Source organism: Theobroma umbraticum, unplaced genomic scaffold, assembly GCF_002168275.2.
Source record: "Theobroma umbraticum cultivar Fairchild unplaced genomic scaffold, ASM216827v3 scaffold_56.0, whole genome shotgun sequence".
Taxonomy (NCBI): domain Eukaryota; kingdom Viridiplantae; phylum Streptophyta; class Magnoliopsida; order Malvales; family Malvaceae; genus Theobroma; species Theobroma umbraticum.
In genome coordinates, this window is record NW_018397256.1 from 13,216,428 (window position 1) to 13,242,796 (window position 26,369).

General features: G+C 35.6%; 5 protein-coding genes across 5 annotated transcripts; 3 read left to right on the forward strand and 2 right to left on the reverse strand.

The window, feature by feature from the left end:
• The first annotated feature begins 1,887 nt into the window (after nt 1-1,887).
• LOC110410857 (uncharacterized) lies at nt 1,888-3,479 on the forward strand. The gene has a single exon (XM_021420756.1). The coding sequence runs from the start codon at nt 1,950-1,952 to the stop codon at nt 3,099-3,101; it is 1,152 nt and encodes a 383-aa protein (XP_021276431.1). The 5' UTR covers nt 1,888-1,949; the 3' UTR covers nt 3,102-3,479.
• A 3,595-nt stretch (nt 3,480-7,074) lies between these two features.
• On the reverse strand, nt 7,075-9,939 carry LOC110411267 (deSI-like protein At4g17486). The gene is made up of 3 exons (XM_021421344.2): nt 9,514-9,939; nt 8,655-8,942; nt 7,075-7,567 (listed from the first exon to the last, which is right to left on the reverse strand). Exons 1-3 carry the CDS (start codon nt 9,650-9,652, stop codon nt 7,302-7,304), a joined length of 693 nt encoding a protein of 230 aa, XP_021277019.1. The 5' UTR covers nt 9,653-9,939; the 3' UTR covers nt 7,075-7,301.
• Nucleotides 9,940-14,331: 4,392 nt separating this feature from the next.
• On the forward strand, nt 14,332-17,394 carry LOC110410924 (Mitochondrial glycoprotein family protein). The gene is made up of 3 exons (XM_021420867.2): nt 14,332-14,622; nt 14,725-15,053; nt 15,159-17,394. Exons 1-3 carry the CDS (start codon nt 14,416-14,418, stop codon nt 15,316-15,318), a joined length of 696 nt encoding a protein of 231 aa, XP_021276542.1. The 5' UTR covers nt 14,332-14,415; the 3' UTR covers nt 15,319-17,394.
• Nucleotides 17,395-18,883: 1,489 nt separating this feature from the next.
• Nucleotides 18,884-20,536, reverse strand: LOC110411222 (zinc finger protein 3-like). The gene has a single exon (XM_021421276.1). It carries the CDS (start codon nt 19,882-19,884, stop codon nt 19,078-19,080), a length of 807 nt encoding a protein of 268 aa, XP_021276951.1. The 5' UTR covers nt 19,885-20,536; the 3' UTR covers nt 18,884-19,077.
• Nucleotides 20,537-23,556: 3,020 nt separating this feature from the next.
• On the forward strand, nt 23,557-25,140 carry LOC110411400 (class V chitinase CHIT5a-like). The gene is made up of 2 exons (XM_021421538.1): nt 23,557-24,813; nt 24,916-25,140. The coding sequence occupies exons 1-2, from the start codon at nt 23,559-23,561 to the stop codon at nt 24,939-24,941; spliced, it is 1,281 nt and encodes a 426-aa protein (XP_021277213.1). The 5' UTR covers nt 23,557-23,558; the 3' UTR covers nt 24,942-25,140.
• The last annotated feature ends 1,229 nt before the right edge of the window (nt 25,141-26,369 follow it).

Consider the following 26,369-nt stretch of genomic DNA (forward strand, 5'->3'; position numbering starts at 1 on the left):
ACAATTGGTATAAACAGTGACAGGTTTAAGAAAATTCTAACCATTGGAAAGGGAAACTGTCCACTAATTTGGCTTTATGCATCCATTCGAATCATGAGCTTTGTTCCCTTTTCCCATCCAGAGAGCTTGAATTTTATCTTAGTTTTCTAAGTATCTGACAAGATCACAGCATACCATTTTCAAATAAAAAACAATGTGCATGATAGAAACATGTTTTTTTAGCTATAGAAAGGACAATATAGCAATAAAAATTGAACAGAATTAAAAATATTATCAGTATATACTAAGATAGATTTAGATTTTAATTACATTTATTTGATGTAACATATATTTTTATACAACTAAAACTTTAAAAATACTGTAATAAAATAATTAATATAAGTATTATTAATGTATGTAATCTGTACGGCTGCATTTTATTTAAAATATTATAAAAAATTTATATGATATGATTATTTTTTTTTATAATTGGAAAATAAAGATTTGAACTTTATTTTTTAAGTAAAAAGATAATACATCAATCAATAAATCAAATGTTTAGATGCATAATATGATTAAATTTATAAATATAAGATTTAAAGATAAAATAATTGTACAAGTATATAATATAATCCAATTAAATTCAGGAGCAAATTTAGCCTACAATTTCATTGGATTTTCACATGCTTTTGATAATGAAAATTAAGGTTTCAAACCTATTGAAATTCAGCCTAATTAGTTTGAAACAAAAAAAAAAAGAGAGAGAGAGAGAGAAAAGTTCAAACTTTGCCTATTGTTATCCAGCCATTAATTTTTATACAAGGATTGTGCACGTGTACTGCAAGTTCACCTGGGGAAATTTCCTTTCCAATTGTGCAAATTTCATTTTGACACGAAGTTTACACAGTTACTTGTCTGCATATATAACAATCAAATTGAACGAGTCTTCATTTCCAACCATCACAGGGTTAAACCCCAAAAATCAAAAATACAAATAAATATAAAAAATTCATATATTTTAACATACTTTTGACGATATGAAAAACACTTTCGATGAATTAGATATCATAATAAAAACTTTTATCTCAATTATTTTTCATGAAAATTAAAAAACGATAAACAATTTAGGATTGGAAGAGAGCAGTAATTGATTTATTTAAAAATATTTGATTATGGAAACAGAAATATATAAATGGGGGTACTTTAATAATTGGGAATATATCTGTAATCTATACATATTACTAATTAAGATAAGATTTCATATAATTTTTAGATTATGTTGTTCATTATTGATAACCAAAACTTCCACCAAATTATTAAGTAGTTGCCAAACATTTAGAATATAAAATTAGATGTTTTATTTGAATAATAGTATAATAATTAGGCTCATGTTCCATAGATGAGCATCTACCATACTATTTAAATAAAAAGAAAAAAACAGAGGGAAATGGTTTTGGTTTAAATAATAAAATCCATTCAAAAAGCATCAAAATTTGGTTTCACCTCTGTCAAACCTCAAGAAATAGTTAAATATTTGTATAGTCAACTTTGTTAATTGTAAATTACTTACCATTTTTGACCTAAAAATACCAATAACTTTTAAAGAGTAAATCAAGATGAATTGTTATTAAGGAAAAGTTTGCTAAAAAAAACCATAAGTCATGACCTTTTTTTTCGTATTTTTTTAGGTCTCTTCTTTGTTGTTATTATTATTATTTTAATTAAAAAAATCTCATAATTAATTTTTTTCTTAACTATTAGAGCTTTTTTTTTTCTTCTAATAGTATTTATTTATGTTGGAAAAGAAATTGAAGTCCAAGTAAAATTTTCAGGCAGGAAAGTCTCCCTCTTTTGTCTTGTCTTCGTCTTTGTCTCAACCCCCTAAAAAGACCCCGTCTTTTTAAAGCCTCCAAAAAACCCTTGAAACCGGAAGCCTCATATCAAACAAACCAATCCCAAACCAACAAAAGATGTCCCTCCAACGCCACCACCACCACTCTTCCTCGTTCCCGTCATGCTTCCGCCCTTCCACCACCGCAGACAACAACCACATACCGCCGCCTCCGCCTCCGCCTCCGCCGCCGCAAACCTCAGGTAAAACGAACCTCGCTACAACTCTCTACCACACAAATCTTGGGCTTTTTTCGCTCACCTGGTCCCGCACCTTCCTTGGCCACTCTCTCAACCTCCACCTCCACCCGTTCTCTCACTACGCTTCCTCTTCTCCTCTCTCTCTCCCTAACTCCCTTTCTTTCTCCACCCTCCATTTTCATCTCCATATCAAGCCGTTTTTCTTTTGGAAGAAGCAGGGATATAAAAAACTCAGCAGCGCCACAGTCCGTAACGTCCAAGTCTTCTGGGACCTTTCCCGGGCCAAGTTTGGATCCGGGCCTGAACCTGACTCTGGATTCTATATTGCTGTTGTTGTTGATGGGGAAATGACGCTTCTTGTCGGTGATTCTACCAAAGCGGCTTACGCCAGAACGAGAGTTCAGAAGCCTGGGAGAGGCCAAGCTCTTGTTTTGAGAAGAGAACACGTGTTTGGCAGCAAAGTGTACAACACAAAAGCCAGATTCGGAGGCAAAAGCAGGGAAATTTCCATTGATTGCAGGGTAAATGAGGATGCGAGGCTGTGCTTTAGCGTTGATAACAAAAGGGTTTTGCAAATAAAGCGACTTAAATGGAAATTTAGAGGAAATGAGAGGATTGAAGTAGATGGGGTCTCGATACAAGTCTCGTGGGACGTGTACAACTGGTTGTTTGATCAGGATTTGAACAATGGGCATGCAGTTTTCGTGTTCAAGTTTGAGAATGAAGGCTCTGAAATTCTTGAAGAAGAGCATCAGCAGGCCGATGCAGAAGGAGTGAGTCCTTTCAACGAGAAGAACGGGGTCGTTCTGTGGCAACAAAATTCATGTAGTTTTGCCATGAATGGAATAGAGTGGAAAAAGATGAGGAAAAGCTTGTTGAGGACTGCTAGAAGCTCATCCTCTTCCTCAATATCGATGTCTTCAGCTTCTTCAGGGGGCAGCTCTTCCGTGATGGAGTGGGCAAGCGTGGAGGAGAGTGAGTTAAGTGCTCCTACTGGCTTCTCTTTGCTTGTCTATGCCTGGAAAAAGTGAAGATTTTCCCTGTCATGCTCTCCCTTACAATCCTCCCATATTTTGTTGATAATGTCGCTATTCTAAATATTCTCACTAACCCATTTGTTCTTGAACATAGTACAATAAGAAAGTTACAATAGGAGAAAGAAATTATAGAGAGAGAGATAGATGTATACATAGATAGATATAACCATTTCCCCTTTGCTCTCAGAAGATCCAAATTTTCCCAGTTTCTATCTCTTTATTTTCTTGAGTATTTTATAGTTTATATGGAAATCATTGTAATCGTTTGTTTCAAACTTTGTAGTAGTAAATTCGATATATACTCCTGTTCGAGCTCTTGGTTGCAATCAAAATGCCATAGAGATTTAATGAGCAGAAGCAATTCTTCCTTAATCTTGCTTTTTTTTTCTTGTGCGCCATTTTGTTCCTTTCTTTAATCGCTGTAATACCTTTTCCCCTGGTCCACTCATTTTACTTACATGTCTGGCTTTAGCTGTCTGATTCTGATTGGAACAGTAGTTGTAATGGGAAATTTCCAAGTTTCCAAACATAGGACAAGATGCATGTGAGGGTGGGTCTCCCTTTGCTTCTGGGGAGCTTTCTTGGATGTGTGTGAAAATCTTTTTTCCAAGGTTTTAAATCCTATCGCCAGCCAATCAAACCCTTTCAACAAGGTTGACCTGGTCTTGGATCTCTGAAGCCTGAAAGTTACTTCGTCGGTCGGTTACCTTAAATTTTGAGAAGTGTTTTCAGGAAACATAGCAATGTCGTACTTGATCCAGAACGGGCACCGAAGGCAGTGAGAAATGGGCCAAATTTTGTCGGGGTTTGACTGTCTGACCGCATGCCTGGTTTTCTTCTCCTGCTGCCTTTGTTTGTGGAAATCCCAATCAGTCTCGTGAAAATCTGACATAGATTTTCAGCTTGTAAAAATGGGATTTTTCTTTTCTTTTTAATGGTCTTTGTTCAAGGAGATGAGATTGTACAAAGATTTTCTGGTCGGGACTCGGAGTTAGGCACTAGTTCATCCCCAAATTGTCTGCGGTTTCAGTTGTAAATGGGAAAAGGAACGAACTTTTGTTGGGCTGTCACTTGTTTCAGACTTTCAGGAGTTGGTGCCAAAGTTTTCCGCTTTGGGTTGGTTGATTGGGCATTCCCAATAATTTTTGTTTATACGCCTTTCTGGTTTGAAGGCAATGCCTACCATGACCTTGGTTGGACAGTTCCTCAACTGCAAAAACAATCATTGGGAACATCCTGATATTTTTTTAGTAATATACATTGCCTTTTGGTTTGGTTTCTTCTAATGTTTTTCTTTGTCACTTGCCAACTCTTGGAACATCAGCAACAACATGGTGGTTCAGAGTTTCCAACTCAACTTCCAAAGCTGTTCCTCAGCCTTAGTTTGATTCAAAAAATTGAAGCTGTTTTCTACCGTGGAATTCCATGTATGTGGGACTCAGAATTCCAATGGATTCGAGCCCGCAGGTTCAGGTTGGAAACCCACAGATCTGCTTGTTTTAGGGAAAAAGGAAAGGAATATGAATGCAAGCAGTTTGCCAACTCTCGTTTGTAAAATGGGTAGGCTGGCGTTAACTGGCATCCACATACCCTTTGCGAAATTTAAAAAACGGGTTTGCTAAGTAGGAAAACAGGATAAAACATTACAGACAGCCCCTTTTCTCTCGTCTTGCAAGCTCCAATTGGCTTTTGCTCTTGACCGGTGAACCAAACTGAACTTCACCTTCAATCACTTGACAACCCCCAATTTGGTCAACAAATGTAAGAAACACACACAAAGCACAACATAGGACAAATTTATAAAATTTATCAAATATATGAAATTTATATTACATCAATGGCGAAAACTCTCTAATTAAATTATATACAATATATCAAATATAAACTCATATTACAGTTTACACCAATTTATAAAATATTGTTCACTTTAATCTCATAAAAGACAACTTGATAATATAAACATTTAAATACCCAGTCATACAGTCCATATAAAATTTATAATTTTTTTAAATCGTGATATATAATTAAATTAGCACGTGTTAAAAGATTAATTTATTATTTTTTATGTATAACAGTTTATTTTAATCAATTTATGCAAATAATCACGAAAAGATAATCATGCGTAATTTTATCCAAGTTCAACCTGGCCACGTAAGCAATTAGGATAGCCATCAAAATGTCTGCCATCTACATCATCCCCCTTTTGCAACTTCCCAAGTTGAGCGATCCACCGTGTACCAACCATAACCATGGTACGGCAGTCGAAAGCTCGACGCAAAATCTAACTTGTAATACTAGAAGAAAACCACTTGGGGAGAAAGCAGTAAAGAAACTACGTAATCAGGAACCAAAGATTGATTAAAAATGGAGAAAGAAACAATGCATCATCATGAGATTAGTCAAAGGAAAAGAAAGTTGGCCGATGCACATCATCTTAAATAAATGATTTATTATATGTAGCTTTCAAGTGTTCATCAAGATTGATTTGTGTGTTGCCTTGCTGCATAGACTTTGAAACGTGGAACCAGTAAAATCCCTGGGAAGGATGGCAGGGGTTTCATGCTTATTGGCAGGGTTTTTAAAGAAGAAAATGATCTGTTCTGATTTTATAGTTACAGCCGGCAAATCTGACTCTACTTGCTTATTGTGGGGATTTTTGATCTATTCGGATTTGCTTAAGCCGACATGTATTGCTGTGTTCTTTCCAAAAATAAAAATAGGTGAGCAAATCAATCTGAAATTGTCATCAAATAAATTTAGAGGAAAGAAGACTCTTGATTTCTTGTTTAAGAAAGATTACATTAATTAAATGAAAATTTTAACAGATAATACCTAAGATATTAGGATACAAATTCAGATACCCTTTTAAAATTTTGATTAAGTACATATAAAATTAAAATGTTTTACTAATCAATAAGATTCGAGATAAAATAATTTTTTAAAAAAAGGGTTTTTCTACTTTGAATTTGCTTCTCCATGAAATTAGTGGGTTGATCCTCGCTTGTTCAAGGAAGAACACAAGATGGGCTGGATCGAGTGAAAGAAATTGTTGAACTGTACCATCTTTAATAACCATGATTACAAAGCTTTCCTTAAAATGATTCCTTGCTTCATGTGGATGGGCTAATTTATGATCCCAGCCTTAATTGCTGTCTTCTTGATCAAACAGACCAAGAGGCAATTAACCAGTCATGAATTTTCATCCACTTCTTCCTGTTTCTTTAATTTTCATCTGTGCTCTCCCCGGCCCAAAACTACTGTGGAAGACGAAGTCAAGCCTGTTCTAGCTGGAAAGTTGTACATGAGGTAAATTTTGATTCCCTGGGGACTTTTATTTCCCACAATTTTCCATCCAGTGACTAATGTCACAAATTGAGACTTTAACCGAATTTCGTACGACCTTAAATTCTGAAAATTGAACTTCTTTTGGACCGTGACATGTAGGATTTTGAAGGAAAACTTTTAACTGGGAATTGGAGGATGCCTATGTTCATTGGAGTCAATAATTGTGGCATCTACAGCAAGGCAAGCGGTTTGGGCCGCTTTGCTGGTTATCAAGCTAAGAAATAGTTAGAAAAGGGGGCACACCCACTTTCCCCTCGGGCACCACTCTCTTCCATTATTGTAGCTCCCAAAGACTGTAGTGTACAGAAAACTTTTCCCACCCAACGCCGACATGAAAACCTGTTTGCACGGAGCCAGGGACCACTCGCAACTTCTTTTACCCAATGTAGACAACGCACCTTCATCGAATTCATGATAATAAAAGCGACCAACGTCCCCGCCACACCTAACTAGTACAAGGCAGGGCCATAATCATTCACATAGAACGTTAGCCATGTACCATTTCATGGGTCCTAAGATTTGCACAAATGGTTCGCTCTATTACCAAACGTCCAACAGTTTCTAACTGAACATGATTTTGACATACGCTTGAGAATATCATTCGGCTAGTAGAGTGCAAAAGTGTGAAAAACCATAGATATTTTCATTCAACTGAAAAAAGGAATGCATATGACAGAAAACAGAAACGCTGCATGATTTTTCCAAGCGGCTGTTTCGACACCCATCAAAAAAGGTCAGCTAAACCAAGTAAAAACCGGGGGTAGAAGAGAAGATTTGCAGTTGTTAACCTCATCTACTCTTGACTTTCAAACCTTAATAACCTTAAACTGTACCATAAGTCCAACTTTCTCAAAGCTTCAAGCTCAAACTTGAGGTTGAAGAAGTATGAATCAAAGATGATGATGAAGGAATACATCGCCTTTGTCTACTACTCATTGCAGAGCCTGGAGGACAAGATGTCAATGAAGGAGGTAGAGGATTAGAAGAAGATACAAACCTACTTGATTGGCTTCTCAACTTCTTCTTCGCTACCTCTTGAACCTTACCTTCTGTTCTAACTTGGCGAACCTTTGTCTCATTCAACCCTGCTGGGAGAACACAGTTGCAAAGGAAACCTAAATATTCATCACAAACAAGACCATCATCAGTTTGCACTGAAAGAACCTATAAAATCATCTAGAGCTAAAGCAGACAATCATAAATTATTGTGCTCTTTGGTTCCTACTAGAAAGTATATCAAGCACGGAGGAGGTGGGGAGTATAGTCTTTAGAAAGCTTAGAAAATGAAAACAGTGTTACTTGGGCCTGCAGCAATATCAATGAAACTATTATTCTGCATTCCTACCTCCCTTGTATGAAACAAATTTACTTCACATGGTAGGTCAGGATTCAACCCATGTCCTCAGTCTATAATTTCATTTTCATTGAAATAGAGATGCTGGATGAACCCAGAGCATCCAAGTTGCACTAGTAACTTTGACCAACATAATATTCCCCAACAAACATTCCAACTTTCCCACCAAAGGCAAGATCAAGTATGGAATATAACAGCTCAGTAAATTTCAGGGTATCATTTACTACGTGACAAATATTATAGTACAATCAACCCGAATATACACTATGAAAATTGCAAAACCGTGAGTGACAATTAGCTGGCCATGGCAGTTGTGCTGCTAATATGCAAGAGAATTATTGGCTGTGCCTAACAGTGAAGGTGATTATATGGTTGTCATTTCAAATTTGGAAGCTTGTGCATGTAGGTGGTGGTGGTGGCAATTATGATCGGAGCATGGCATTCCTGAATGGTGCTCATGCAGCAGGCCGACAACATCATTCCAATAAAGCTAGCAGTACAGGAGGTTAGTCAGTGGGTATGGTGGAAGCTGATACCTCCCCTTCCTTGTCTTGAAAGCCTCTTTCAAGCGAAACACTCTTAATCTTTTGGTTCTTGATTTTTATTAATAGCATTACTTTTTTAATGCCAAACACTAAAAAGTTACTTTATGATGAATGATTTCAGCAATTACCTCTGTGCATGCAAATCCTTTCAAATTAGAAAACATGCTGAACAAAGCAAACACGATATGCTGTACCACTTTCCCTTCAACATATACAAATATTCTCCACAGCCAATCATATCATCTACGAATTAAATTTGAAAAGGAAGAAAAATAACGACACAGGAGATAGTCGACTTCTTACCCAATCTAGCAAGACGATTAACCCAGCGTGGAATTGGCTTCCCTGTCAATTGGATACACACATCATTGCAAAAATGGTTGCAGTTCTTAGTGATAAGATGGTATGTGTTTCCAGAGTACTCTCTAGCAAGCTTCTCCATAAATGCACGGACGTCTTTTGGACCTAAATCCGTCCTTCCAACCAAAATAGATTTCCTAAACGTGAAACCGGGACACTGCCTCGGTTCCACTTCAAAAATTCCCGTTGTCGAATGCTCATGGGCTCCGAAACCATATTCAACTCCATGAACTGTATAGCAAGAATCAACCAGAGAAATACCTCAAAACCTACTCTTAGAAAAAAAAAAAAAACAAAGCAATTACTAACTTCACAGATATAAATGCTAATATCTACCAAAATCCATTCTTTCAAGGGACTTATCTTCTGTTTTGTTGCCAACAATCAGAAACACATTGAACAAATTCTTTTATATATTTTCAAATTTTACTCTTTTATTCTGGTTGGTCAAGAGTAATGGAAAACAAAACCATAAACGATTTAAAACAAAGCATAACATTCTTCAATTTTTAGCTTTGGAACCTAAGCTAAATCAAGCACGCAAAAATTCATTGAGAGAATTACCAAAAAGTTAGCCAAAAATTACCTCATCAACTAAACAACCAGGCCATATATACATATTGCAAACCCTTTGGAAAAAAAAAGTATGAATTAAATAGAAAACATTGCCAAAAAAAGAAAAAAAAAACTCATTGTTTCTTTCTCTTTCTGTTTTCTGTTACTTTCTCGGCAACCAAACAAAAAAAGAAACTTTACCAAATTTTAAACAAAAAAACCAGGAAAAATAGAATGAAAAACTAACCTTGAACCCCAGAATGATAGATCCCAAGGCCAAACCAATAAGCGTAGCCATTGATTGGCGTCAAGTCATAGACATTCAAGTAAACCGGAACAGACCCGACTTTCTTCTTTCGGGGCATTAGCACCATTCTACAAAGCATTTTTTGTGCTCACTTGAATTCTTCTGAATTACTCCAGATCGGTACACTAGAAGAAAAAGATGACTGAGCTTCCAGGGACGGACGTTAGAGAAAATTAAGAGAAGCAACAGGGGTAAACTGGGAAATCAAATACTTCTTTCGTATCTTTCCTTTTTTCCTTTTTCGGTTGAAAATATATTAATAAAAGGAAGAAGAATTAGTAACTTGGGGTTGTTCCGAGGGGAGAGAGAGCCGAAAGCGAGCGCACCGTCAGCATAATTCGCCTTCCTCTCCTCGTGGACGTGAGCTCTCTTTCTCCCCTTTTTATATATATTATTTTTAATAAATTTTTATGATTGGATTAGCTTCAAATTCAAGGTAAAGTAACACATGGGCCCCCGACAGTTATCGTAAATTACTCCATCTGCCATTTCTTTCCGCTTTGTTTTGCATATTGCTTTGGTATTTTATTATTAATTATCAATAAAGGATTAAAATTATTAATTTTTTTATATATTACACACAAAAAAATAATTCTCTCATTTGTTGTATACCATACTCTAATCCCGTGATTTAAATCCAAAATTTCTTGGTTAAAAAGAAAACATTTATATTTTTACTATTTATAACATAACAACAATTAACAATTTAAACTTAACCTAGTAATAAAATTGACCCTTTCAACGAATTACTGTTTTATGTGTATGAAAAAAAAAAACTAGAATTATCACATTAGTTATAGATTATAACATATAAATTATATTAACTTTTAAATTTACGATTTTAAAATGACATTTACTAGTTGTGTATTACTTTTCTTATTGTTTATTGATAATTCAATTTAAAAAAATAAATTTCAAAACTTTTAGATACACATGGAGGTAAGTGATAGTAAATAATGGTTGGATTTGACTTTGAAATTTAATTAAAATAATTCAATCATAGTTCTATTATATACATTGATTTTATATTAAATTATTTTGATATATCTAAATCATTAGATACACTATGCATAATAAATTTTTAGGCTAGCATGGTGTATGAATTTTTTTGGATATTATATATAAAAAAATTATTACATTATTCAAAAAAATTCAAATAAGTTCTTATACTTTTATTATGCTTAATCAAACTCTTATATTTTCATTTTAAGTTAAATAAATCTTTATATTTTTTATTTTAAGTTAAATAAATTTTTATAATTAATGATTAACTTATTCAAAATATTATTTATTATTCTATGTTGTGTAATATTGATGTGAGATACTAAAATATCATAATTTATTATGAAATGATATGTTGAAATATCATAATTGATAATGATATGATATTAATTTTGCACGATAACATAATTATGTGATATTTTTTACTCTTCGCATCAATATCATAGTAGTATTATATAAATATAAAATAATAAATAATATTTTTATTAAAAATAATTAATAAATAATTAATTATAAAAATTTATTTAAATCAAAATAAAAATAAAAAACTTAATTAAATATAATAAAATGATAAATTACTTACTTAAATATTTTTAAATAATTTAAAAGTTTATTTGAGTATTTTTTTAAAAGCTTATGTTATATTTAGATATACTAATTACTCAATCGTTAATAAATCAAAAGGAATAATATTAAATTTATAAAAATATATATATTTATTGGAGGCCGAGGGTGTGGGAATCGAGAAATTGGGAGAATAGAAGGGGGGCAGAAAGGGCATGGAGACTTCTTTTTTGATTCTCTGCCCAAAAATTTTTGATGAATAAATTAAAGGGCTGGGTGTTGAAACACGTACAAAGTGGCAGTACTTAGGATCCACCGGCGTTGGCACGACCCCCATCGTCAGCATTCCACGGTCCTTTTGTCTCTTATGCCACCGGTTACATGTTCCCCACACATGTGGGCTTCAAGTTTTAAGATATTTCCGAACTTGCCACTTAACCTATTTCTTTCTTTCTAGTGCTACGGTTGGTTACCCCACCAACGGATATATACATTTATCTGATTAAATAAAATTAAAATATTTTGAAAATGATAAATTTGTAATAACATTAAGGTATTCCTTATTTGAATTTGAGATAATAATTTTTTCATATTTATTACAATTAACAGATTATTTATTTAATTTATAAATTATCTAATTATAAAATTTATAAATTAAACTTTGATTAATAAAATATATAAATTAATTAAATTTACTTTTGTTATTATTGAATTCGGATCCTACAAGTTTCATAATGAAAAAAAATGGAGTTGAGTTTTTAATAAAATATTATTTCTCGGGTTTGAATAAGGAATGATTATTAGATTTGTTTTAATCAAATTCGAATCTAAATATCTCAAAATTAACAGAAAATGAATATAAATGTTTGGGAAATGAAAAAATTAAAATGAAAAATAACTTATGTAATTATGTTCTTTATATTTATGTTTCGTTTTCGTATTGTTATAAAGGGATATGAAAATGGTGAAAGATGAATGAATTTGCATGTGTTTTATCTGGAAAAATGATAGAAAAAAAAAACTCACTCAATTTAAAATTGAAATAGTTAGTATTTAATGTCTAGTACATTTTATCATTATTGTTGCCAATTGTTTCCCTTTTTTTAGTGTAAATATTTAATTTTTTATTAGTTTATTTGATATACGAAATTTATAACTATTTTTGAATTAAAAAATTTTAACTATCTACATTATAAAATCAAAGAAAATTGAGTAAATATGCATTACTTCCTTTTAACATTTCATTTTCCTTACTGATAAAAGATAAGGACTACCCATTCATGACAACATTAACCAAAAAGAAAAGCGTAAGTAGGAATCAACAGTAAAGAAACCTCTAGTCAGTAAAAGCGTTTTGTTTGTTTCCAAGGAAACTTTCTAGGAATAAAAAGAAAGGAACGGAACGTGCTTAAACAGTGCTAAATTCGTGATGCAGCGGGAATCATCATTCATCATGATGGTGTGCGAGACAAAAGAGAAATTATTGTAGCCCCCGTGGGTGTGCAATAATTACATTAGGCCTTGAGGGAGGGGTGGTTCAGCCTAGGAATGCAACAGCCTTCTGGCATTCCAGCAGCATGCTGCCGGGGATGGTCAAGGTGAAGCCCACCCTAACTCACCCCCCCAGTGAATCAGATAAGGCATTATAAGCTTAGAGGTTGCAGGTACTATTAAATTATCTTTTTGAGAAGAAAGTAATGATTTGTGATAAAGCGATAACCTAAATTCGATTCATGTCAAATATTTCAAAAGCGAAGATATATAATGTGATCATTGACTATGAAAATGTTGTTAGATTAAATGTAAAAGAATGTCACGTCAAATAAAAGCAGACTGTTTACGAAACTCGAAAAGGCTAAAGAAGTTGGGTACCCAAAGTGCCCAATCTTTTTTCTCTTCATGGGAAAGCTTAAGTTAAGATCTGTGGAGTTAGCAGAGTTACATGGGCCTAAATCTGCCAAGTCTTCGATTTTCGTCCACAAAATCCTTAAACCAAGTGGCTGATATCCAATATGTTTTACAATCGATTTGCTTACCCCCACGTACGGCTAGGTCGACCTGCTTGAGATAGGCAAAAATCAGAGCCTGTTTATCACAAACTGGAGAGCAATTTAGGTCCAGGTAATCTGGGTCCAACATGCCATACGTTGGCCAACAAACATTAAGCAAAGCCACGAGGGTGATACCTCGCTTCCAGATTTTGACGTGAAAGATCCTGTATTTTGCCCCTTGTCCTTGTCCAAAGAATCTTATTTCATCCTGAAGACCTGTCATATATGTCTCATCCTGCATTGATTCATTATTGAAAAAAGGGTCAGTTCCTTGCCGTTAGCTCTGAGGTATTCGGATGTTTGCATTTTTTTCTGTCCTGGAAATTGGCTAACACAGGAGATGTGGCGACGGCATGCTTCATCTGATTGCAACTTCAGTGATCTCTTGTAGCTCAAACACGTCAAAAACCTGCTTAAAAGTCTTATGTTTCTTCATCATAATTAAGAAAAGAAGGCTAGTCTGCTCGACCCAGGAAATTATCTCTGTCTGAAAGCAGTAGCTAACATCATCTTCAATCAAACAAAAGAAACAGGGACATGGACAAGGTTTGGTTGCCTGATGCTACTGATCAACTTCAAAGATAATTTCCCGACCATCCCAGTTAGCCTCAGTTATACCAGGCTAAAGATTTTTGCTCCTTTTTTTTTCTCTTTTGGTATAAAGAGTTTTTTTGTTCTTGCTACTTGAATTCACAGTCAATCATTTATTCCTTAATTTAAATAATTACATTATTTATGCAATTAAGTCTTTTATTTTTTTTATCTATCCGAACAAGCTCATATCCCATGTGAACAAAAAATATAGTTGACATTAATTTAGACAGTTATCAATTCTTCGATATAATTAAATGCTTGTATTCATAAAATCAAGATCAGTGTTAATATCAAAAGCGTTATAAATAAGCAATCCATAAAACTAAACATAAATTAAGTTATTTTAATCTACTTCTTACTGTCAAATGCCTTAGTAAAACTGTTTAATCGAGATCGACTTTTATGATCCTATGATGTTCTGTTACAACAATGTAGTGAAATTAATGATAAATAAAATAAAATATAATTACGCAAATAATATAATTTAAAAGTTTTTATTATTTAAATTAAAATAAAATAATAATAATAATAAAGCGAAGAGGAAAACCCCGCCTATTCTGTTTTTTTTATTTTCTTTGGTGTAATTCCTGGAGGACGAAAATTCAATTAACCAGCAGGGGAAAAAGAAAAAATGGCTGGCTTCATTCGAAGAACAATCCTCTCTGCCTCAAAACCCCTGACTAATGGCTGCCGATCACGACTCGCAACTGCATCTTCACTTCTCCAATACGAACCATACGCGACCAGCACAGTCCACAAATCGCCTTTCAAAGCCAACATCCTCAGAATCCTAAGCAACGAGATCGAGTACCAGCACGACTACGCGCCGCCCCATCAGGTGCCAACAGAATCAATAGAAAAAAGAATTTGGGCTTAAAAATTTTTCTCTCAAAAGTTTTATATTCGCAAAGTTTATTTTTTTCTTTCATTATTTCTGTAGCCTGCCACGAGTTTCAATTCATTTACGTTCCAAGATCGACCGGGAGAGAAGTGGGTGACAATGAGGGGAAAACATGGAGACAATGAGGAAATTAAAATTGAAGTAACTATGTTTGACGGGTGTGTGTTTGTTCCTAAACCTGGGGAAGACAGCTCCGGGGAAGATGTGCTTCTTCACATTAGCTTGCTTGTTGATATTTCCAAGGGTCAAGGTTGTCCTGAATTAGAATTTTTGTGCTCGGCTTGGCCTGGCCGGTTAGAGATTCAGAGAGTTTACTTGCTAAATCGCAATAGGATTATGACTAACCCTTACATGGGACCTGATTTCAGGTATGTTATGAGGCACAGCATACGAGTTGTTGTTTAATGCAATTTTCAGGGTTGATTGGCAAACTTGATTATGAGTTTTATTTTATGTTTTTGTTGTTGTTCCAGGAAAATGGATGGGAAACTTCAAAAGATGCTTTATGATTACTTAGAAGCGAGGGGGGTAAATAGTGAACTTTGTGTTTTCCTGCATGAGTATATGATGAACAAGGATAGGATTGAACTTATCCAATGGTTGGGAAATGTCAAATCCATTGTGGAGAAATAGAGTGAATTTTGTTTTTAAATTTTTGATCTCGCTAATTAGAAATTTTCTATACTAGGTTCATGATATTTTTGGTTTAGATTCCTCTTTGCTTTGTGGCCATCTAATGTGGAACATAAAACCCGAATTGATCAACCATATTGTGGCATTTGACTGCTATCAGTTTTATTGTCTTGCTCTAACTTAGCTGATGAATTTGTGAAGGTAAGCATTCTCTTTGTGAAAAATCTGTAGTGGTGCTGGTAATGAATAGTTTCTAAGGATTCTTTGTATTTGAAGACTCTCGTTTTAGAGTTTTGATATGTTTTAACCAAATTTTAGGGTCTGAAAGTGGTCAACAACCTGTATGTGCAGTGCTGTATCAAGCCTTGCCATTGAACTATAATGATGTTGTCTCATAATATTCCTTAAGTAACTTATGGTATCTGCTATTATCACTTCTATGTTGTATGCCTATCAAAGCGTTATATTGGAAGGAATTACTGAAAAGACATTAAATTTAAAATAAAACTAACTCAAGTATATAAAACCTTTTCCCCTGGGAAAAAAAAGAAAAGAAGGGAAAGAAAGATATGCTCCAATAGCATCAATTTCTGTACGGACATTTACATTTGACCTTTCCTATCAATCTATTGTTCCATCCTTCCCTGCTAGCAGGAAGCTTAGACATTAATAGTTGAAATCTCTATATGATGGATGCAAGCATATGGTTTGGTAGCCTCAGCCTATCTTAGTACCATTAACTAAAGTATTCCTACCTCCACTGAATCTATCTTGGTATTGCACAGCTTACAATGATCAATGTAGTATACTGTAGTTCTATTAAGTGATGTGTTGCTTTAAGACAAAATCAATTGCTCATTCTTCTTTGCTTTTCTTAATTGGAAACTCCTCACTTTAAATCTCAAGAAATTACAGTGGTGATTCTGCCAGGTATGCTTCATTCATTCTTTTGATTTATACAACATAAGTGAGCTATTATGTCTTGAAATTTGTTCATTTTAGCAGCTCTTAACAAGGTTCTGGCATTTATTGTCTTGAGAGAAAGCAATTATTTGTAGGTCTCAACAAGCTAGTATTGATTTTCTTGGGAAGTTTTTGCTTCAACTCATTGTTACTGACTTACCATATTACTATATTGAACCTTTTCTGCTATATATGTTGCATGAAGTAACTAGTTTTCACTTCACTTGTTTCTGATTGATTCCTGCATGATTTGTAGACCTTGTCTCTTGGTCAGCCCTGAGTAGTCTGAATAGGATTTGAAACTTTCACTGAATAGTTGATAATGTATCTTTACATAGCTCCACTATCCCAACTATTATATTTCTCTTGTGACTGAAGATAGAGCTTTAGCTGAAATTTGGATTCACATACACATTGGACTTGGGTTGCAATTGTTTGTTTGTCTAGTTTAGTGGATGGCACTAGGGTAGTTGCCAGTCACACCGTTTGTTTCCTACCAGTAACGTGCCCCATACAGTTCTCTACTGATGATTCAGCATTTTTGGTTTCTTGTGATTCCTTTTTTTATTTCTTCAATAATTTTTTCAGTGTCTTATAACAGCTGTCTAATTTGCTTTAGGGGCTGGCTAAACTATAGGGGCTGCATTTTTGCTGGCATTGCTTTCATTTGACCTAAATATTAGCCTTGCTGTTTGGCAATATTACCCATTTTCCTTTCCTTTTGAAGCAAGTTTGAGCTGGAGTTATGGACCTAAAAAACAAGAATAACAAGCTACGCAAAGGTTGAGCTTATTTAGTACACTGTACACCACACTTGCATTTGAAGGTTTTTGTATCACAGATAAGTGAGATATATGAAGATGATATTTGAGTATGGCAGCTCTAATCCCAGTGCTTTTTTACTGTTATTAACGGACCAAACAGGATAAGCTGGGATGTAGTTTCCATGTCTAATATACTTTGGGGAAAGGATTGTATAACAGTAGCATGCTGGTATGTTTTATATGCATTTATGGTTCATTTTGTCATCGGAATGAATTATATGCTCTATAGGTGACAAACTTCCAAAATTTGTTCATGTATTCTCCAAAGTGTTGTGCAATTGATACTGACTTGGCTCTGTGACATGTGCTTTCGATTTTGCTTTAGTTGATGAATTTCATTATTTTCAAAGTAATGCTGGCTTGTTTCATTTCTGCACTTATAATGTTAATATTGTGTTTCTAAAGGTAACGCAAATGAATTAATGATCTATACAAATTCTTTTTCAGAACTTTTTATTAGCTTGGTGATAAGGCATCTACTAGGTAGCGATCAAGCAACGGGTTAAGGGCATTAGACATGGGGGTTTATTTCTTTTATGGTTGTCATTATCTTCTTGCTCTTATCCACTCTCCATTTTGGGGATGGCAAGGATAAACATCATATAGGAAACAACTGAAGTGTGTTCTACAAAGGGGTTTCCTTTCGTTTTCTTTCTCTTTCCTCTTCAGAAATGGAGAGTTATTGTCCAGAAAGGATTCTAATCATTGACAGGAACACACACTTGATCAGAAAATTTGTGAAGATTGATTTGGGGTCCTTGAGAAAGAAAGCAAGACAAGAATAAGGTTTTTTATTTCTTATATATATGCATAACTCTGTTTAGGAAATATTGGGAAAGTTGTGATGGACATACCAGGAACAACCCAAGTTCCAAAATGGGCCAATAATTTCACTGGAGGTTTGTCTGATTGGCTGGGAAATGTCGATTCTCACCCTTATTCCAGATTTAAGCCCAGTTTCTACAATGCTGGTCAGCCAAGGTTTGGGAAAAAAGTTCAAAACTGGAGCTCAATTTGAAGGCTAGGATTTCTAACCCAAGCAAGCCAACGTCTGAAGGTTAAATGTCGATGAATGGTTAAAACTTAGCCATCAGGACACCTTGCTTCAAACCAACAAAGCAAGGTGGCTGATTAAACTATAAATATCCCAGAAAAAAAGAAAGAAAAAGTTATGTGGTGATGCAAGCTATGAAGCTGGATCGATTTTTAGCATTTTATTATCAAAAAACCAAATCTTCCTTAGATTGGAGGATCAGTTAGTGAAAGTGACACAGTACACACTCCTTCACAAAGGACAAAATCATACCCACTGTTGCTGAAATCAACTAATCAGAAGACCTAAACCTGCAATCAACACAATATATATGCACACAACAGATTAAATTGAGTTCAAGATGTTATTCAGCTTTTTTTTGGCTCTTGGACAAGTATAATATTGAGTCGACAAATCATAAACCTTTTGTTAATAGAAAAGTATATGATTGAACATGAACAATATGGGATCTTCTAAATTCTCAAATGTCATTATTGCAAGATTTCATGTTATTGGTATATACTTACTAGAAAGTGAATCTTTTGGATAATGGGAATCCAACAAGGCTTCATGAAGTAAATTCTTGTAGTTAATCTGTCAATTTGAAGACTGTCCCCGAGTCTCAAAAGCTTTTGCTGTCTGAATGGGGAAAACCCTGAAAATTTCTTGCTTTACCTCTTACCTTGATTGGGAAAATTCCCTCCCAAAAAAACCAGTACAAACTTCAAAGTTTCCTAGTATTTGAGACAGGTTGAGCAAAGAAGAAAAAAGGAGTAATTGGGGAAACAGATTTAACAGTTCCAAGTACCAATGAAGAAACAAAGTCCAAAACTTCTCTCTATGATCAAATATACATAACAATTACTTCCAAAGAAATTAAGGGTAAACAAAATCTTAATCGAGCAAAAAAATATACGTTCTAAGGAATAATATAATCAATTAGAGCTTGAGGGATAGGTCAACCTTCTGCATCTGATCCTCCTGTTTAGTCTTCAGACTACCACCACCTGACCACCAACAATTACCAATCACCTCATCATCAGCTGGAGAACCCATTATCGACCTCGTTATGTTGAACCTACCGACACTTGCTCGAGAGGTCGGTCCTGTTGGGATTACATGGGGATTCTCCATTAATAACTTCCCTATTGCTGGTTGTTGGTCTATGGGAGGCCTGGACCAACTATGGTGCCCATACACACTTCCAAAGCCAGTTGATGAAGAGATATGAGAAGGTTTATGGATCATTGAATGCACCTGAATTCCCAGAGATCTATTATACGCACCGTGTAGTGGGAGAGAAGCCAAGCTAGAATAATGATTGTGGTGAAAATAGGGATGTCCAAAAGCTGTGGCTGAGGCTGCTATATGAGCTCCCATCCTTTGTCCTCTTTTTGCCAGAGTCCTCTCTCTCTTGTGGGCATTTTGGTGTCCTCCAAGAGCCTGTGAACTGTAGAATTTTCTTTGGCAATAGTTGCACGAGAAAACCCGCTGCTCAGCATCTGTAGGTTGGGGAGTTTCTGGTGCGGTACTGCTGTCAGATGAACCTGCTGTCTTCAAGGAATCGATAAGATTGAGTTCTTGATTGAACCTGTGATTACCACAGTCACTCGTGGTAGTTAGCTTTAGATCTAGTTGGATATTACTCGGCCTCGCCTCTTGTTGATCTCGATCTTTGACTTCATCTGGTGCAGAAATGATGCACGAACTCTCAGAGGGACTAGGCTCTTTCCTCAGAGATCCCATAAGGAAAAGGAGAGAATTTTTCTTCCTTTTTTGAGTCTAAAACTAGTTTTGCTGGTAGCATAAAAGAATAAAAACCCCTTTTTGTTGAAGAGGGAATAACCAAATGCTTTTGTGTGCTATATTATGCTATATATGGAATGAATAAGGATTGCACTACATACCCTACAGTACTTCCCCTTTATTAAAAAAAAAAAGAAAAGAAAGATTGTTAGGTTTCTTTCTCTCACACACAAAAGCTTTAATTGGAACTCCACCATTTGTACTTTTGTTTCTGTCCATTACATAACAATCTAGTTCCTTTCTTCTTATATCTCACTAGCTACATTATTCCTTGTTTGACTGCTACAGCTCTCGCAGGGTTACACATATTTCAGGTACCAAATGTGAAAAGAAAAAAAAAGGTAGTGCTGATCTTTCCCTGCAACACAATCAGGTTCATGCTGCAGTTCTTTTTATTTTTGTGCTAATATTATGCTTTGAGAGTGCCAAAAGTGCCCCAATCATGGGGGTGAAGACAATCTGACCCCTTGTATTGTACACGACACGAACTCTCTCCCACAAGTACTTCCAACTCCATCAAGCAGGGGGCACCCATGTCCCCATGCCAGTTACTTTGAGCGTGCACCCTCTACATCTTTGGTGGGGCTTTTACTTTTTCTGATCTCTTAGGTCGTTTGCCCCCACTCCAATTTCCCTCACTGCTATATCTCTATTATTATCATAAACTAAACGCACAAACAGCAAGTGCCTACGTATTGAAAATGTTGCTCGTGATTTGATGGGAAGCTGATTGGGGCCTTGGCTGGGGATCACCATCGTCATGAAATCATTAACTTAGATTATCTGGGTGGATATGATTTACTCTTGCGTGTTTTCAGTTCATACCCCACCCCGCCAAATACTAAGTTCTGTATGATTGCTGTTTAATCTGTGATTGTTTGCAGCTGCCACAAAGTTTGAATAATGACCAATGCTAACATATGTATCAATGTATGTATGGTAAGAAGAGTTGACATGAGAAATTATGCAAGATACATAGTAACAGAAGAACCAATCGAGTTTCTAAGTGCTGCTGTTGAATAAAAAGTTATCAAACTAAGTTAATTTACCATCTAACAGAGGGTGAAAAAGGGTGTCATAATCAACTACTGAAAAGTACAAATGGTTAATAATTTCTCACAGAGGAAAGTCCAATTCAAGGCATAGCATACACGTTAACATCGCCTCCCAATTTTAGTAGTAGCAATTTGGGAATTTTGTGTTACATTTTGCATTTTGCATGTGTGAGATTATTTCTAATTACCACATCAAAAGCCACCACCACTTTTACTTACATATGGTATATAGAAGAAACATCTGTTTTTTTAAACCACAAAATATCAAAGGCCACAAAAGAATGACATGCAAAGTGGGTTTATTTTATATTATATATATTATTATTAATTTAAATTATAATAATTAGCAATAAGAGTAACACTAAAGTAAAAATTTTACTAAATACTTACTATAAAATTATTAAAAAAAAACATCGAATGAGAGGCACGTCAAGTCAGAATAGAAATTCGCCACCTTAGGTCATCTTGCATGTCGAGAATGTAACTTAATTTGTCGTATATGGAGCAAATGGTGGGGGGCCAAGTGACAAATGGCCGACAAGGAAATGGTGAAGCTGATGTGGAGCCCTCAAGGTATGATAGTGCCATCTTATGTAGTATTATCATTAGTTTAACATGAACAAATCCCAAAGATTAACCCCTGGAGATAAGCATAATCTTTAGCTTTTACTTAATACAATTATTATGAGCAATGCAAAATGTCGTTTTAGGCCAACTAAATCATCATCCAGTCCTCAAACCCCACATGGGGTCTGCTCCACAGGGAAAAGAAAATGGGGGCATGAGTGGATTTGGGGCATTTCACTTTCAAATTGGCTTATGTAATACAAACAACCCACATGATTTTTATAGGCAATTACTTGTCTAATCAAATTGAACCGGATCTCTTTTTGAGATCTCTCTGTCTGGCTTTTTAGGTCTCACACTTGAGAAACCTGAAAAAAAAACATCACTTCCACATCAAATATCTAAGCTGATCATCAACCATACTTCAAAAAGAGGACAAAACATGACACATATCCTTCTCCTTCTTCTTCGACTCACTCGAATCCATGACCCCTCTTCCTGTTATGTCATCTCCATTTTTATCCCTTTGATTAGGGTATAAGGAATTCATGCATTTCAGGACCTGTTATGGTCAAGAAAGTAGTGGATTTGAACCCAAGAGAAGCCAAATCACTTTAGGACAAGGGAATATATAAACATGACTGGCTGTGTTTTCTATTTAGTGGAAAACAAGGCTTTTGATAGAGAATTTGTAACTGATTTCATGTTGGGTTTTGGTGCAAGATTTTTGTACTGTTGTGGCTGTGCATGGTTCAGCTGAAAACATCATGGGTGCGTGCTGCTAGAAAAGCTTGTATATATGACATAACAATGAAGCTAAATTATTGCCCATTGGCAGCCATGAGAGATACAAGAAGCAGCAAGTGGGGTTTCTTTTTCAAAGGAGTCACTTATTGAAACTGAAACAGAATTTCTAGTTGACACGTACTTTCCCTGTATAATAGTTTTCCACTCATTTAATTATAAAATATTAATTTATAAATATAAAAAAATAAAATTTAATTTTTTAAATAAATATATTTAAAATTTTAAAATAATAACATTTTAATGATCAGTAATGTATCAAATATAAATTTATAAATAAAAAAAACTACTTTTACTCTGCCCAATTTCTATAGGAATAGATTCCCAATCTAATAATTACTGCTTAGGGTCAACTCAGATCCACATGAGTTGGGCCCAAATTTCTTGACAAACAAAGTCCATGTCTAATTCAAGTAGCTAAGAAGTTTAGCAGATTGGCTTTCCTTTTAACTTGTCAGTTGTGAATAGCTTCATGTAACCTGATAATTGGACATCGGATCATGGCAATGAGATTTGGGAATATCATAAAAAGGAAGAGGAAGATATCCTTTGCTGTCTAGGCCATAAAAAACAAAGGGGTGAAAGGTTTTTTCCTTTGGAATTTATATTCATGCACGTTGAGGAGAAAATTTATTCCTTTGTGGCTTAATGAAAACCTCATAAAATTCAAAGTATTGTAAGTGTCATGGAACACCAAACTACGCATTGATTGGCTCACTTCTCCATTTTGTGTTCATATGGTCAGAGTCAGTGGCCGCGACTTGAGTTCATCGAGGTGGACGTTCGATGAAAGCAATGCTGTGCAAATTGGAGGGGGAAAAAAGAGTACAAAAACCTAACAAAAGAAGCAAACAGTTTAATTTATTTTTAGAGTCTTGTCTTTTTTAAAGAGGACAAGTTCCATTGAAAAGTAAAAGACATGCCAATAATGCAGTTTAGGTTCTGGCTTTTATGTTTTGAAGTTGTGCGTGTGATTCAAAGCTCATAAAAGCCTATGTTGGCTTTCCATACCTTCCCTGGTCACTTCCTCCAATGAATTTTGTTCCACCATTTCAAGAAAGTACAAACAGAACCCTCCAAACCCAACAGCAATGCAACAACACGTAGCACGTCGATATTTCCATGGTTCATATGCACCCCTTCTATATTCGTGCATTCAGGGTCAAATCCTAGCTCAAATCTTCAATCATGGCTAGCCTGAAACCTGTAACATTTTTCTTTCTTGTCATGTTTTGCACATTTGTCAAAGTTTCTCTAGCAACACCCGCGAATCACTCTGGGCCAGCCCCAGATTTTTCTACACCTTCCCCACCGTATAGTCCAGTTCCTGTTTACGCACCAGGACCCTCTAAACCTTCCTACCTTCCGGGTCCAACTCCAAGTCCCTCTTCTTACCCTGCTGTGCCTACAGCTTCCCCAATTTCTCGAGGGATCAAAGCTGCTTACTGGCCATCATTCGAAGACTTCCCAGTGTCCTCCATTGACACATCATATTTCACCCACATTTATTACGCCTTTCTGCTACCCGAACCTAACACTTTCAAGCTCAGCATAACCCCTTCGGACCAACAAAAGTTATCCGAATTCATGGATGGGTTAAGTGCCAAAACCCCACCCGTCAGGACTATACTTTCCATAGGAGGAGGCGGGAACGACCCGGATGTATTTTCTCGAATGGCAAGTGCCAAAGAAACACGGGGGGTTTTCATTAATTCCACCATCGAAGTAGCTCGAGCGTACAAGTTTGATGGGGTTGACTTGGACTGGGAGTTCCCTGCAACCGTCGACGACATGGCAAACCTTGCTTTGTTGCTCAAGGAATGGAGAAAAGAACTAAAAACTGAAGCCAAAACAAGCGGAAAACCACGTTTGCTTTTGACCTCTGCCGTGTATTACTCCTCCGAATTCACCAATTACGGCCTGCCCCGATCTTATCCAGCTCATGCTATGGCCAAATATCTAGATTGGGCTAGTCCAATGTGTTTTGATTATCATGGGAAATGGGATCACTTCACTGGGATGCATTCAGCACTGTATGATCCCAGCAGCAATATCAGCAGTAACTATGGGATTGGGTCATGGATTCGTGCTGGGCTGCCTCCCAAAAATTTGGTCATGGGGCTGGCATCATATGGGCATACATGGAAGCTCCAGGATCCAAATGTCAATGGGGTTGGGGCACCAGCAACAGGTGTCGGGCCCGGAGATGAAGATGGCTTCTTTAATTATAACGCCATTCTTATGTTTAACAAAGAAAATAATGCTACTGTTAAGTTCGATTCGACGACCGTGTCGTATTACTCATATACTGGAGACTCCTGGATTGGGTACGATGATCTTCGGTCCATCAACAGGAAAGTTCGGTTTGCAATGTTTAAGGGCTTGGCTGGATATTTCTTTTGGGCTCTTGGTTATGATAAGGATTGGGCGCTCTCAAGACAAGGCAAGAACCCACGACTTACTTGCAAGGATGGTCTCTTTTTGCTATTTGTTACAAAATGTTGTTGACTAACGTGTGTTCAGTCTATTTGTTGGCATTTGGCAGCTTCGAAGGCATGGGAGTTCTGGTAACTTGATGATCGGGGGAACAGTACTGACTTTTTTATCCTCTTCCATTTAATCATAAATTTCTTTGTAATAATATTCATTTTCAACATTGAGCAATGTCATGTTGCTTCTTCATCACTGAAAGTGAAGGTCACAATTTATGAAGTACTCTAGATTCATTCAATTATTATTCACCATGAATGTTCTAGGATCTCATTTATCAGCAAACTTCCCAATTAATCTTCCTTCATGTATACAAGGAGGTTTACATTTGATTAAAAATAGAAAGAAGAATTGTTTTCTCCTTTTCCTCTTTGATTAATGATTTTCCAAAATATTTAATTAGCAAAATCATCACAAACTTGATTAATTGTAGAATCTTTTTATATTTTTGAAAAGTGTGTATTTTAATCTCTGTTCAAGTCTGTGGTGGTGAACTCAATTATAAATTCACTGTGACGTTACAGTTAAAAGATACAACGCACAGTAAACCTTTCTCAATGATAAATCAAATATGTGGATTCTAAGTAAAAGAACAATCGTAGAAAGTGTGGGTTAATTAGCATTCCTGCATGCATGAAATGAACGTTAGATAAGATAAAAAGCTTTAATGCAAATCTTAATGATACCTCATTCGATTAGGTGGGGAAAAAACTTGCAGCAAATCGATTTCATTGAGAAAAACTCAGCAATTCAGCTTGTAGGGTGATGAGTGGGGAAAGCCAAAGTGAAAAAAGGTTTAAATAGATGAGTAGTGCCTAAGAGGATCACGTTTATCTAAAAAGGAAAAGAAAGAAAATGATACCATGGTAAATTGATTGGTAACCTTACTAATATTTTAGCCATTTCTTTATACGCAAGAAAACAGAAGCCACTCGTTGGAAATACCCCTACAAAGTATAAACCGTAAAGCATGATAGCCAAACTGAAAACGCCATACAAGTTTCACGGCATGAGGACTTACCAAGTAATGGGAAGTCCTGCTACGAAAGAGACCTTCGTTATGGTATATGCAGGGAATAGAGATAGAATAACCACATATTTCTTGCTTGCATGCAGTAGCAAATGAAAACACGATGGCTACTTCTTTTCAGCTTTGCTTGTGAGTGCATTGACCAGTGGCTAAATCTAGCAAACATGAAGGTGAAGATTTGCAATCAACTTTCTGGTTGCTTGGGCTGGTTTTTAATGTCCCAAAAGTCCAAGAACCTGGGTTGGAACCCATAAGCCCAAAAGTTTTGGGAATAGCTAAATTTACATGTATGGGGTTCATTCCAACTTGGACTCCTAGTCCATGCTGATTAGAAATTGCAATTTCAATTTTTTGTTTTACATAGGCAATTCACTTGCCCAGATTGGAATAGGCCTAACCTCTCTTGACTGTTGTTGCTGGTGCAAGTGTCCCATTTCTCCTCTTCCCGCCTCCATATCTGGTAATAAAAAAAAAAAAAG